The following is a 12,699-nucleotide window of genomic DNA, read 5'->3' as shown; positions in this document are numbered from 1 at the left end:
ACACACACCTCTCCCAGCACGTCCAATCAATTTACCCACAACCTCCTGAACTGGGCTCAATCAATAAAGGCCAGCCTTTAGTGTTTGCTCTGCAAACTCTCTCTCTCTCTCTCTCTCTCTCTCTCTCTCTCTCTCTCTCTCTCTCTCTCTCTCTCTCTCTCTCTCTCTCATACATACACACAGACATTGCATTAAAAGCACACACATATACAATCAAAACTTAGACATTCACACAGAATCAGTCACATGCTTACACAAACTTACACGTGCCACTGGCTGCAACACAAGCACCCCCCTGTGCTTAACAGTTGGAGAGGTATTATTTTCATGTAATTGTGGCCATTAAAGTCATCGTTTAACTTCATTAGCAAACAGGACTTGTTTCCAAAATGCATCAGGCTTGTTTAGATGTTGCTTTGAAAATGTCTGAATTTTGTAATGAGGAATGACTGAATGTGAACACACTCTCTCAGTCAGAATCCTGCTTAGAATCCACAATGTCTTTCTTTTTCTCTTGGGCCGTTGATCGCAAGGGGCTTAGGAAACGCTGCAGGGGCTGCAACGCCTGAAGGATGTCCGTACTAGTAGCATTGAGGTTGTGCATAAATTCAAAACTTAAACAAACTAAGGACCTTTCGGCTAACAGCTCCAGACATGAACTACAAATTGGAAATGTCTTAAAGCAGCAGTTTGCAAAAAGCTGGCATTGCTTCTGAACCAAAAGTGTACTTCGGGTGTTTGACCCACAACTAAAGAACACACTTTACAAATGCACTTCTGGACAGGCTGAGCTACACAGCATCATCACTGAAAGTGAAAGAAGCGATATTACAGGACTTTACACGAATATGACTCGGTTACATAGCATTACGCAGTTCTGGCAGGTGTTTTCATGCCGCTTCACCAAAGTTAAAGTGTGCAGTGAAGCAGTGTGTCGAGCCCAGAGTAGCAATAATAGAGATGCTATTCTCAATATGATAAGTCATTGGAACACGAACATGATTTTGAAGCAGTTATTTCAAGGTAAAAATGCTACATAATGTTGCTTTAATGTTAGTTGTAAATCTGTTCATAGAATTATGATATTTAGCTGCACATTTGCACAACAAATTTAAATGCAATATGAGTAGCTTAAAGCAGACAAAATGTTAGTATCACAACCTGAAACTTTCCAACATCCCAACAGTTTATCCAGAGTTACAATTTCCTTATTGTGAACTAGAGGAAGGGTCATACGGCTCTCTTGTCTCCAACTCATCTGAATTCCTCATCTGTTTTGGCTAGTTTGATTGTGTTTTGATGAAAGGTGGCTGCCTTAACTGCAGTATTTGTTGAAGTGGAACCTCACCCCGGTTGGTATCGACAGCTTCACTAATTATAATGGGAGTGATGTGGCTTTGTCATGGACACTCGCTCACACTGCTTACTGTTAGACTGCTGTGAATACACTTTACTCACTACAAACTTCAGTAAATGACTACTTAAACTTAGTCAAGATTATGAGCAACTCTAGACCTTTGCTTTTCTTTGCTCTTCTTTGATATCAGTATCGTCATTTGTAAAATCTGTCTCTTTATCGTCAAATTTTTCAAATATTTTCCGGGGGCTTACAGCTCATACAATTCCACTCCCATCCTTTGTAGAAATACCCAAAAGCAGCCGTTCGGATCTTCATCGCAGCCATGGATATTGTTCTCGACGTGGTCGAACATGTCAAACAAGACCGCTCGGCCCGACGTGCAAAAACTGGGCCACGGTAATAAATAACTCAAAACAACAATACATCATTGAACTGTTCGCTCGGGCCCTCACGGACAACTTCAAAACAAATAGGCCCAATCAATCAGGAGCGTGTGTATGTGTGTGGGGCGGGGTGTGTGTGTGTGCGCGGCCGGTGCCTCACCCCAGAGGAAGCTGGATGCGTGGTGTTGAGTTTTCCATAAAAGGCTGGTGGAAAAGGAAGGAAGCTAGGCTGGTAATCCAGGGGAGCTGGGGTTAGAACAGCAGCCTCCGTGGGGGCTGAGTGATGGAAAGGCCCTTGGAAAGATCCATTGTTCGCTGTTTGAATAATTAATGGTACGCACAACCTTAAAACAACCTTCCGGCCACCTCGTCGGTCATGGTGTGAGGCGGGCGCTCTGGCTCACGCAGGCTCATATTAATGGAAATGAATACGCACATGTGTTTGCACACACTCGAGCATATACACACACTGGTGGGTGGGGGCAGAGGACAGAGGTGGACTATTTTAGCTTCTGTCGGCGTGAGGTTTTCTCTGCCTTAACCCTCGAAACCCGCATTTAGGCATGTGCCCAATGCATATGTACAGCGTGCGAAGCATCCTATTCGTCACTGACTGAGTACAGCATGTTTAGAGCCTGTATTTACATCATGGAACAAGTGCAATCTGGGAGAACACCATGTACAATAGAGAGGGAGGAAAAGTTCAGACATGAATCTTTTGCATAAAGACAAATTGGATGTCTGAGGCAATAACACTGTACATTAAACACTCCTGAAGATTTGTAAGGGGAAGAATCATGTCTTGAGTATACACATACTGTAATATATTGCCTTCCAGGAAACAGGAAAAAGCCTAAATTTATTGGCTTCTGGGGATATGAAGCATACAATGTTAAAAGAAAAGCCAATACTCTACTCTGGACTAGTATTTTGTTCCTGAAGCCAACTTATTATATTTGTGTGGGTTTATATACCAAAAACAGTACAATTTAATGACCATCAGCCTCCCCTTATTCATTATAATTAAATATATGATTTTTTTTTTTTTTAACAAGAATTTAGCAAGAGTAAATTATGTGTGGCCTCCCACTCTAGTCTCAATCATGCACGGTCACTCTGCTTGTGAGGACGACCTGCTCTAGGCAGGTTTACACATGTGCCATTTCTTAATGATGGATTTAGCTGAACTCCAGGGGGATGTTCTGTGACTTTTTGTGTCCATTCTTCGATGATCTTTTCCTAGAGTTGCCCGGGGTGTCCATTTGCCTTCAAGGGTTTATTTGTAGTCAGGGATACTGATTAACCAGTGACTGAACCTTTCCAGACAGGTGTCTTAATACTACAATCAACTGAGACACACTCACTGCACTTAGGTGATCTCCATTTCACCAATTTTGAGACTACTAGCAGCAGTTGCTTGGACCGTTGACCATTAGATATGTTGCATGTAGGCCAGTCACTGTAAAAGGAGTGAATACTTATGCCACACACTATGTATATTTTTTTTATTTAATTGAAATTATTTTTATAATTCTTGTAAAAAACATGTCAAATTGTATTTATAAAAGCAATAAAAGGGGCCAATATCCCAGTAATAAGGCAGGTGAATGTAAATGCAATGTTATATTTTAAATATATTACTAAATATAACATTATTTATTAGTATATATCATATGTAATGAATAATTATGAATGGACAATTAATTTAAAACTAATTTTAAATTCTATATTTTACAATCAGATACTCCCGACCTCTGTGGCAACTTCGGGAGAATATGAAAGGAACGCTAAAAAAAAAGATAAACTGCAAGTGCAGTTTATCTATGAGACGGCCAGGGGGTAGAGGGAAGAGAGCCGCAGAAGGGTTGTTACCCAGCCAGTACCCACCCAAAAAAAATGAGCTACTTACTATTACAAAACACCAAACATTACTTAATGAATGCATTCTATGGCCCCTTTAAAAAAACTCTCACCTCATTGTGGATGTCTTCTATGTGCTGAAGAGTAGAAGGGAGTAGAGAGTGTAGACTTTTGGTGCCGGTCTCAGGATCTGTGTGTAGGTTTCTCCAGAGCTTCAGAACAGCGTTTCTGAATGTACTCCAAGGTGCCTGTTGAACACTGGATGAGGAAAAAGCTCAACTTTAATAACAGCGGCATTCTTAAAAAAATGACGGTTTCTGATGGTTCTGTCATTTCAGTTCTGGCATTTGTCCACCGTTTCAATGTAAAAAATGCAGTGAACATGAAAGACTTTATCAATGAGTTACAAGGGTTAAAAGATAATTTAGAACAAAGAGAGAAAAAAAATGTACATATATAAATTATATGAATAAATGTTTTCTCTCTTTGTTCTGAATTTATTTTATTTGATAGAGTATTTATTCTTACGCAAACAGTTACAACTGTAACAACTATAATTTACGTCCTGGGATCAATAAAGTATTTTTGATTCTGAAGGTCATAAGTAGGGACAAACTCTTAAATAAAGCTACAAAGGGTTGGTGGGGGCCATAGAAGAACCATTTTTTAAAAAAGGAGTGTGAGCATGAGGAACCATTAAACTGGTAAGGAGTCTTTACATCAACTCCTTTAAAGCAGCACTATGGAGATTTGGTATCTCCCCTTACAATCAGTATAAGTATAATCCGAGCTTTGGGTTACCCCTAAAACCCGTCACTGAAAGTGAAAGAAGCACGTGTACTGTCGCAGTAGATTAGTATTACAAGATTGTACAAAAATAAGACAAGAGTTACACAGTACTACACAGATCTTAAGACCACTGTCCTGCCTGTTTCTCCAAAGTTACATTGTGCAGTTTCTGGCGTGCTGAGTCCATAGTAGCAGTGATAGAGGCACTATTCTCCCTGTTGCAGGTCACTGGAGCATCAACCTAATTTGAAGTTGTTATTTTAAGGTGAAAATGCTACATCCTATTGCTTATGCTTCTTTTATGGTATCAATCAAAGAACCTTTTGTAGCACCTTTATTTGCATGTAAAACTGAACAGAATGATGCAGGGGCAAACACATGCCTCACCTGTGCGACTCTGTGTGTTGAGCTGAATCTGGCTGTGTCCCCCGCCAGAACACAATGCTGGTGTGTCCTGTTCAGGTCATCTGCACAACACACACATACACACCCACATTAATTAGAGACAGGAAACTCTATTCCCAAGACAAAGCAAATGTTTTGTTGATGTTTTAAACTCTCAGAAAGAGTAGCGCAGATTATATTTACAGGCCTATTAATATTCATACAGTGGCTGAAGTGCACAGAGAATTTAGGAAGCAAACATAGGTTGTTCTAACTGTATGACTTGGAGATTTTCAAGGTATGCATCTTCTGATCACTTCACACAGAATGTACGAATAGTGTTCGAAAGTGTCAGCAGAAATATGAAAAAACTCTAGATATATATTTTTTATTATGTGGCCTATACTTTAACCCATTAATACCCATTAACAGAATTTTCAACAGCTTAAAATTGGTATTGTGGGGATCGTGAGTGGCACAGCTGTCTAAGTGCTGGCTCTATTATAAGGAGATTGCCAGGTGAGTCCCTGGTGGTCCCTGGCCTCACACTTTCTGGGTGGGTAGGATGGCCCTGCCTCTCCTCCATCACTCACTGCTGATGTAACCAAGTGGTGTTCTGTCCAGTGACCTCGTGTTAGCAGCAGTTTGAAAGATGTGGTTGGCTAGCTTTATGTGACTCAGAGGAAGCACATATTAGCCCTCGCCCTCTGAGCACTGGTAGCATCATGTAATGAGGTGGTCCTAGTTCATTGAAATGAAGTAAATTGGGAAGAAAATGGGGGAAAAAAAAAAATACGAATGTGTACAAAAACACAATCAACAGTGAATTCTCCATAAAATCATCCACATGCTAACACTGCTACTATTTATTTGGATCAGAATGACATAATGATTTTATGTCTAAAATTATTACTGCAAAAACAAAACCTTGCATCACCAAAACAGCAACTTTAAGGAAGACATAAAGAACTTTCAATAGAAGTCAATTGTGTTAAAATAACTCTGGATCATTCCTTTTATTCCACTCGACATGAGATTCTGAAACAATGTAAAGAACAGCTGGCCTTTTCAAATTACGTGAAAAAATTAAAACAACTCTGCCCCCTGAATTAGAATATGGCAAATATTAGATCACATTCTTCATTCAGAACGACTTAGATACAAAAGAAACATCAGAAGTCTGCAATGTTTTTTTTAAATGTTCATTACTCTAATTAAGGGATTAAGAGATTACTTTATAAGTTGTTTACTAAGCATGTTTATATGCAGTTAATGCAGCAAAAAAAAAAAGCAGTAACCTGCCTTGCCTGTATTTATATATTCAATCATTTCTTTTTTAAACTTGTTTCTGTACTAGGATCATTTGTTGACATATGCAGCAAAATATATTAACACTCCTTCTAATTTATTCTTAATTGCCTCTACATTCATCATTAATTAGTTAATTTGCTGAATGATGTCTAACAACTTCCAGCTCAGACTAACATCTGGATTCTACTGCATGTGCTCTAATACGCGGCGTCTACAAACATATTCACCAATAAAATGTGGTCTGACGGTTCTCTAAGTCACTATTAGTCACAATTATAGACAAACACAATCTAGCTAAACTATTAACCCACAACATGTTGCACTGTTCATGTTCATTCTTTTATTGAGCATATTAAGTAAACGTCCACAGTGCAGGCTAGAAAAAGTAAGTGAACCTCAGTGTTAATAGCTCTGAAATCTAAGGTTTAGGTGAGCTGTCAAGAAAGGCTTATGTAGATGTTGTCTCACCTTATGAAAGCTGCCCTTCAATGAAGTGTTGCCAATGTATGATAAACAACTTTGCATGATTGTGCCAACAGAATGCTGTACAGTGTGTAAGGAGGCTACACTCTTAAAAATTAAGGTGCTACAATGATGCCATAGAGGAAGCCTTTTGGGGCAAGGCTCAGCAGCCTAATGCTCTGCCACTATGGCCCAGGGGTCGCGAATTTGAATCTCAAGCCATGCTGCTTTGCCATCAGTGGACGGAGTCAGAGATGGCACATTGGCTGTGCACTGTCCAGGTGGGTAGATGACACTCTCTCTTCTCACGCACAATTAAGCAGTGTTAGCCAACACAGGGACCTGATGCTTTTCTCTGGTTGTGTCGGTTGCCTGGCAATGCCACGTCAGCGGCGGTTTGAAAAGAGGAGGTGAGCATTGCCAGTGCTAGGGGGAGTTATGAAAGGGTGGGTTAACTGGCGGCACCAAATTGTAAGATAGAGAGAAAACAAAAATGGTTATTTATGGAACCAAATATGGGTCTAACACTTATAGAACTCTTTGTAGCATCTTTACTTTAAGCACCTTAAATTTCCACCCCTTTGCACCCCCTTGGTCCGGTCCTACTGAAGTAGTGTTTCAATATTTAAAAAAAAAAGCAGTATAATAAGATAAGAAACAGAGATCACTCTTTCTTTTCTATTTCTGCACTTGTTCAACAGCTCAAAACTGCTGGACCCCTTCCACACTCTCTCTTAGGCCTTCAGCCTAGCACGCAAGGACTAAAAACGTGCCTTTCGAACTCCCCTGAAACTCAAAGTCTTAAAGGGCTCCCACTGGCAGCCTTTGTTGTGCACTATGTAACTATGAGAAAGTCTAAAACCCCTTGTTCAACAAATCAAACGGTCTGGATCCCTTCTTCTCGCTCGCTTCGGCCTCCAGCCTAGGACAGAAGTACTAAAACGTGACCCTAAAACTCCCCCGAACACACAAGTCTTGAAGGAGTCCCGCTGGCAGCCTTTGTTCTGCACAGTGTAACTATGGGGGGGAAAAAAAGCAAAAAAAAACCCAAAGTGGCCACGTCTGCTTGTGTTTCCTTTCTAGACGATTATTCCTCCCTCTAGTATTACATCCTTTTAAGAACGCTTTATATTCAATAATGCGCGATCGCTCTCAACCCGGGTCCTCTCGCAAGCCCTTTGAATGAATCATGAGGCGAAACAAATTCCCGTAATAAATATCTATCATTATTCTCTTGTCATCGGGGTTGCCTCCTGTCCGGGCGAGGAAGCAGGCTTTTAAATCTATTGGGTCAAAGCGTCTGCCCACTCCCAAGAGCATTTCCAACTGGAAATCTTATTACAGGCTGAGGCCCGGCGCATTGTTCTTTCTTTAACCAGCCCCTAAATTCCATTTGGCGCAAATACAGTGATTCAATTTGCACTCAACGGCACAGGCATTAGCGGATCGAGGGGGCCAAGCGGCGACAAATAATGTTGGAGGAAATTACGGACAAAGCGCAGAGTCGTCTTTTTTCCCTTTCTACAGACGCATCTAGAGACATGAGAGAGGGGAGCTTAAAGGGCCCATATCTTATATTTTTCTTGCTAATGCACACACACACCACCTGTCTAGTCCCTGTAGAGAAGACAGCCACTAGAATAGGAGTCTCTGCGGCAGATAAACATATAGATCCTATTGGTACCATGTCTAATGTCAGGTATGGGCTGAGAGGGGTATAAAGCCGCCCAGCATTGAGCTGTGGAGAAGTGGAACTGCCTTCTCTGGGATGATGGTTGATGCTCCATTCAATACTTTAGGGATGAGTTGGGGAATTGGGGATGAGGTGGGGTGGTGATCATCCAACAACCTGACCTCATTAACACTCTTGTCGCTGAACTCAATTAAATCCTTACAGCAATGCTCCACAAATCTAGTAAAAGCCTTACCTGGACAGTAGAGACAGTTACTCCAACAAATGACTTGAAAGTAAATAAGTCTGGCTTTACTGCTGCTAATAAAAGCAGGCAAATAAACAGCATGTAAATGTATTGTTTTTTGTGACCAGATCAGAGAAACAAAGAATTAAAAACGACCTTAGACTTTACAGTAAACAGTACAGTACAAGGACAAAAGTATCGGGACACCTGCTCATTTGTTGTTTCTTCAAATATCCAAAATCAAGGGAGTGGAAGTAACTGTCTCTACTTGTAGATGTTGGAGTATTGTTGAGAGGATCTGACTGCATTCAGCAACAACACTGTCGGTGAGGTCAGGATGTTGGATGATCACCACCCCACCCCACCTCATCCCCAACTCCTCCCAAAAGTATTGGATGGAGCAACATCATTCCAAGGAACTTCGTTCCACTGCTCCACAGCTTAATCGGTGCCAACAGGTCAATGCTTACCTGCTCCTGATGGTCCTATTCTATTAGCAGTACTTCTCTACAGGGACTAGACAAATTGTGTATGCGTGCATTCTGCATCAGCACATCTGTATCAGCAATGTGCAAAACTAAAGTAGCTGAATGCGTCCATTAGAAGGGGTGTCCACAAACATTTGGACATTTAGTGTATGTTTCAGAAACTTTGCAAATTCAGTGTTCCATTATATTGGTCCTTTAAAAGACCACAACTTTATAATGTAGACTGGATATCGTCGTATATCATCTAGAGTGGGGTTGACACGTTCATGCTGATCTCTTCAGCCCCTTAGCTATAGCCCAAATGAAGGTTTAGGCCTACACAGGTCATTACAGTGGACCAAAAATGGTAACAGGCTCATAAAACATAAATTTTGACTATTTAGAGGGCTTGCACTCTAACTAGAGCGAGAGACAGAGAGAGGGGGGGGGGGAGATAGAGTACTGTTAAATTGATCTAAGCATGTAAGACTGAGACCCCACTGACACACACCAATTCCAAACAGATGAACACATCTAAGGAAAGACAATAAAACCGTGGCTTGTGTGTGAGTGGGTGTATGACCACAGGAAAAATATTAGTCATGCTCATACACACTGAACGACTGACATAAAAAGTGTCCTCATCGAGGTCATCAGACACACTATGTGGGATACAAAGAAAAAGAGTATATACGTGTACATGGTGTTGAGAGACTCTTTCTCTCTCTCTTTCCCTCTCTCTCTCTCTCTAGTCGCTCTCTTTCTCTGCATGTGTGTGTGTGTGTGTGTGTGTGTGTGAGAATACTACAGGTTTAAAGCAAGAGCATCTGCTGTTGCCATCAACATCAGGCACTGAATTAGTTCTTTCTCTTGCTCCATCTCTCTCTCTCTCTCTCTCTCCCTCCCTCCCTCCCTCCCTCCCTCCAGCTGAGATCACAGGACCTTCATAAAATAACATTAGTTTTTTCTAACATCTCGAACATCTTGAATAATGCATAATGTTTTGACACTGTGTGCTGAAGTGAGCCATTATATATATATATATATATATATATATATATATAGCATTTATTATTATGATATACATTTTTAATATTTTGTTTAAGATCATTATGTATTTTTATATAGTTGAAAAGGTGATGTGGTCTTTCTTTCTTTATAATAAATGTATATTTCTTAAAGCAGCATTATGTGAGAATTGGATTGTCTTGCTCCTAGAGTCCCCCTACAGTCAAGAAGTGGCATTCGCAATCTGAGCCACCCCTAAAGCCTCGGGTACACTACAAGACTTTTATAGTGGTAGCAGATTCTAAAAAGACTGAGTATCTCACACTTCTCAACTCAGTTTTTGAAAAGAAAATCCATCTGAAACACTAAACGACTAGGGATCATCCACTACACGACTTCAATCTTTGGATAAGGTCGTGGGTGGGAAAGACGGGGTCAGCATGGTCTGTACTGACTGCAGATGGAGTTGGAGGTTGTTGGATGTTTGAGGCAGTATTAGACATGTACTAGTGCCAGCTGCATATAGCTGCTGCATGATTGAAGGTGGAATCTGCATGCTAGAATCAGCCAGCACAGACTTAAGACAGACTGACAATTGGGGCTAAAACCGTTAGAGAAATATATTTTCTATATATCGTTATATAGAAAAATATTTAGAGGACAAGACTTACACATGCATTTTACAAGGCTGACCGATGCAGAGGCAGGATCTGAAGTGAAAGAGTCATGTGGGCTGAGGCGGTAGAGTAACATTACAGGATTCTGAACAAAAATGACTGGTTAGGAGTCATTGCTCAGTTCTCATGGGCGCTGTCTTGGCCACTCCACCCAAGTTACACAGCTCAGTATCTGGCGATAGCAGCACTACTCCTCTTTTACAGTCAGTGGAGAATCAGTATGATTTCAGAGCTGTTATTCTATGGTAGAAAAGCTACATAACGCTGCTTTAAGGTCCACCCTGTGCTGACATGGCTGTTCAGATGCATGCGCACTGCTTGTATAATCTCCTTAGAAACAACTGCCGATAGAATGGTAGGCTATGGAGGTCACCATGCTCGACTGCCAGGCATCAGTTATAGGGGTGTAAAGCCCTCCAGCATTGAGCTGTGATGGAACTCCATCCAATACCTCAGGGCTGGAAGAGTTGTATGAGGGTGTCCTAACACAAATTTTTACACGAGTTTCAACACTTATGTCTGTAGCTCAGCTGCTCAATAGCAGCTGCACAGTGCTGTAGGTACTCTGTGGATCTGTAGCCCAGCTTGCTAGGCAAAAGTTAGCTTATAGAGTGGGCTACAGATCCAAAACCATGGAGAAAATAAAATAGCTTCAATTTCAGCTGCTCTCTCCTGACTGTCAGCAGTTTAACATTTACAATGGTGTCAGACTGACAGTTTAACATTTATTGAACAACTGATTAAAAATTGTGCAGTGTTCACTTAGTTAGTCATCCTATAAACAAACTGATCATTTTGAGGTTTCAAAATAACACAGGATGAGACTGATGGCATATGTACAACTTTTTGCACTACTAATGCTACTCCCCAACCCCAGTAATACCATATACCATGTACATGTTTGGAGACAGCCCAACCCTTTAAGTGGTTGCAGGTAATGTTGTTGAGATTTTGTAAGAGTGATAAGAACTGGAATATTTTATGAACTGGAACCTGTGCTCTGACTGGCCATGCAGTTGCTTTAGCACATACCCATTAGCTTCTATTATAAGTGTAATTTCAGCCAATTGCATCCCATTTCAGTTCAAGTGTCAAATTGATGCCATTGGTAAGTAATTGGTGAGAGCATATCCTTCAAAACCAACCGCTAGGGCTGAACTTCAGAGATTGTGCTGAAAGATGTGGGAATATTCATTTCACATTAAGGTCAGGGTCAGGTTTGAGGTTATCTTATGGAGACAGGAGGTTAAGCTTATGGTTAGGTTGATATTTAGGCAAAGGATTAATGAATTTGGGTACAGATAATGTGACGTACAAGTGAGCATGTGTGTGTCTACCTGTCATGTAATAGCAGTCTCCAGACTGCAGTGGTAGAGCTAGCCCAGGCGTGTGGATGTCCCAGGCAACCTTCAGCCCCACACGCCAGCACGCCTTCTCTTTCTCTCCTTCTTCCTTACTCGTCCCCTCATCACCCCCTTTTTCCTCCTCCACTCGGCTCCCTCCTTCTTCGTCCCCCTTTTCTCCTTCATTTGAGGTCTGTCCTTCTTTCTCCTCGGCAGCTTTCACTACTGTTGACACAAACACTCAGCAGTTAGGACTTTTTGTAGGACCATTACATTAATTCTAAATGTTAGGTTTTGTTATTTTAAGCATGGGTTTATATTATGCATCAGTTGAGCCAGTAAAGTGAGTAGCTAAATGAGTAGCTAAATGCTAAAAAAACAGCGTTGGTAAGATGACAGATCACCGATTCCATTAAATTTGTGGGATCTCTATAATCAATCGATAATATCATCCAGATGATTTATCAATCAGTCCAACACACTCAATCCTAGATCAGCACTATAATACTGCACAATATGGGCCACAGTGTTTAGAGTTAGAAATGACTTTGGAGTTGTTTCCTTCGTTACTGATGGGGGAAAAAAAGAGAAAGAGAGAGTGAGAGCAATAACCAAAGAAGAAAGCAGAAAGCAAAGAGTACAGCGCTGCTGACATCCTTCAGTAAAATCAATACTAAACTCCTCTCGGAGGCCCCGCGCCCAGAGCAGGCCTTTCTCTTTGCTCAGCAGGGATAAA

General features: G+C 41.1%; 1 protein-coding gene across 1 annotated transcript in view; it reads right to left on the bottom strand.

Annotated features, from left to right (window-relative positions):
• Window positions 1-12,699, bottom strand: part of fto (FTO alpha-ketoglutarate dependent dioxygenase) — a 220,929-nt gene that overhangs the window by 163,769 nt on the left and 44,461 nt on the right. The window contains 4 exon segments of the mRNA XM_072671498.1: window positions 3,717-3,806; window positions 3,808-3,861; window positions 4,780-4,859; window positions 11,958-12,188. Of these exon segments, the coding sequence (XP_072527599.1) occupies window positions 3,717-3,806; window positions 3,808-3,861; window positions 4,780-4,859; window positions 11,958-12,188 (455 nt within the window).

Source organism: Salminus brasiliensis, chromosome 25, assembly GCF_030463535.1.
Source record: "Salminus brasiliensis chromosome 25, fSalBra1.hap2, whole genome shotgun sequence".
NCBI classification, from domain to species: domain Eukaryota; kingdom Metazoa; phylum Chordata; class Actinopteri; order Characiformes; family Bryconidae; genus Salminus; species Salminus brasiliensis.
The sequence above is the reverse complement of the archived record's forward strand: the minus strand, read 5'-3'. Positions and strand labels throughout refer to the sequence as shown.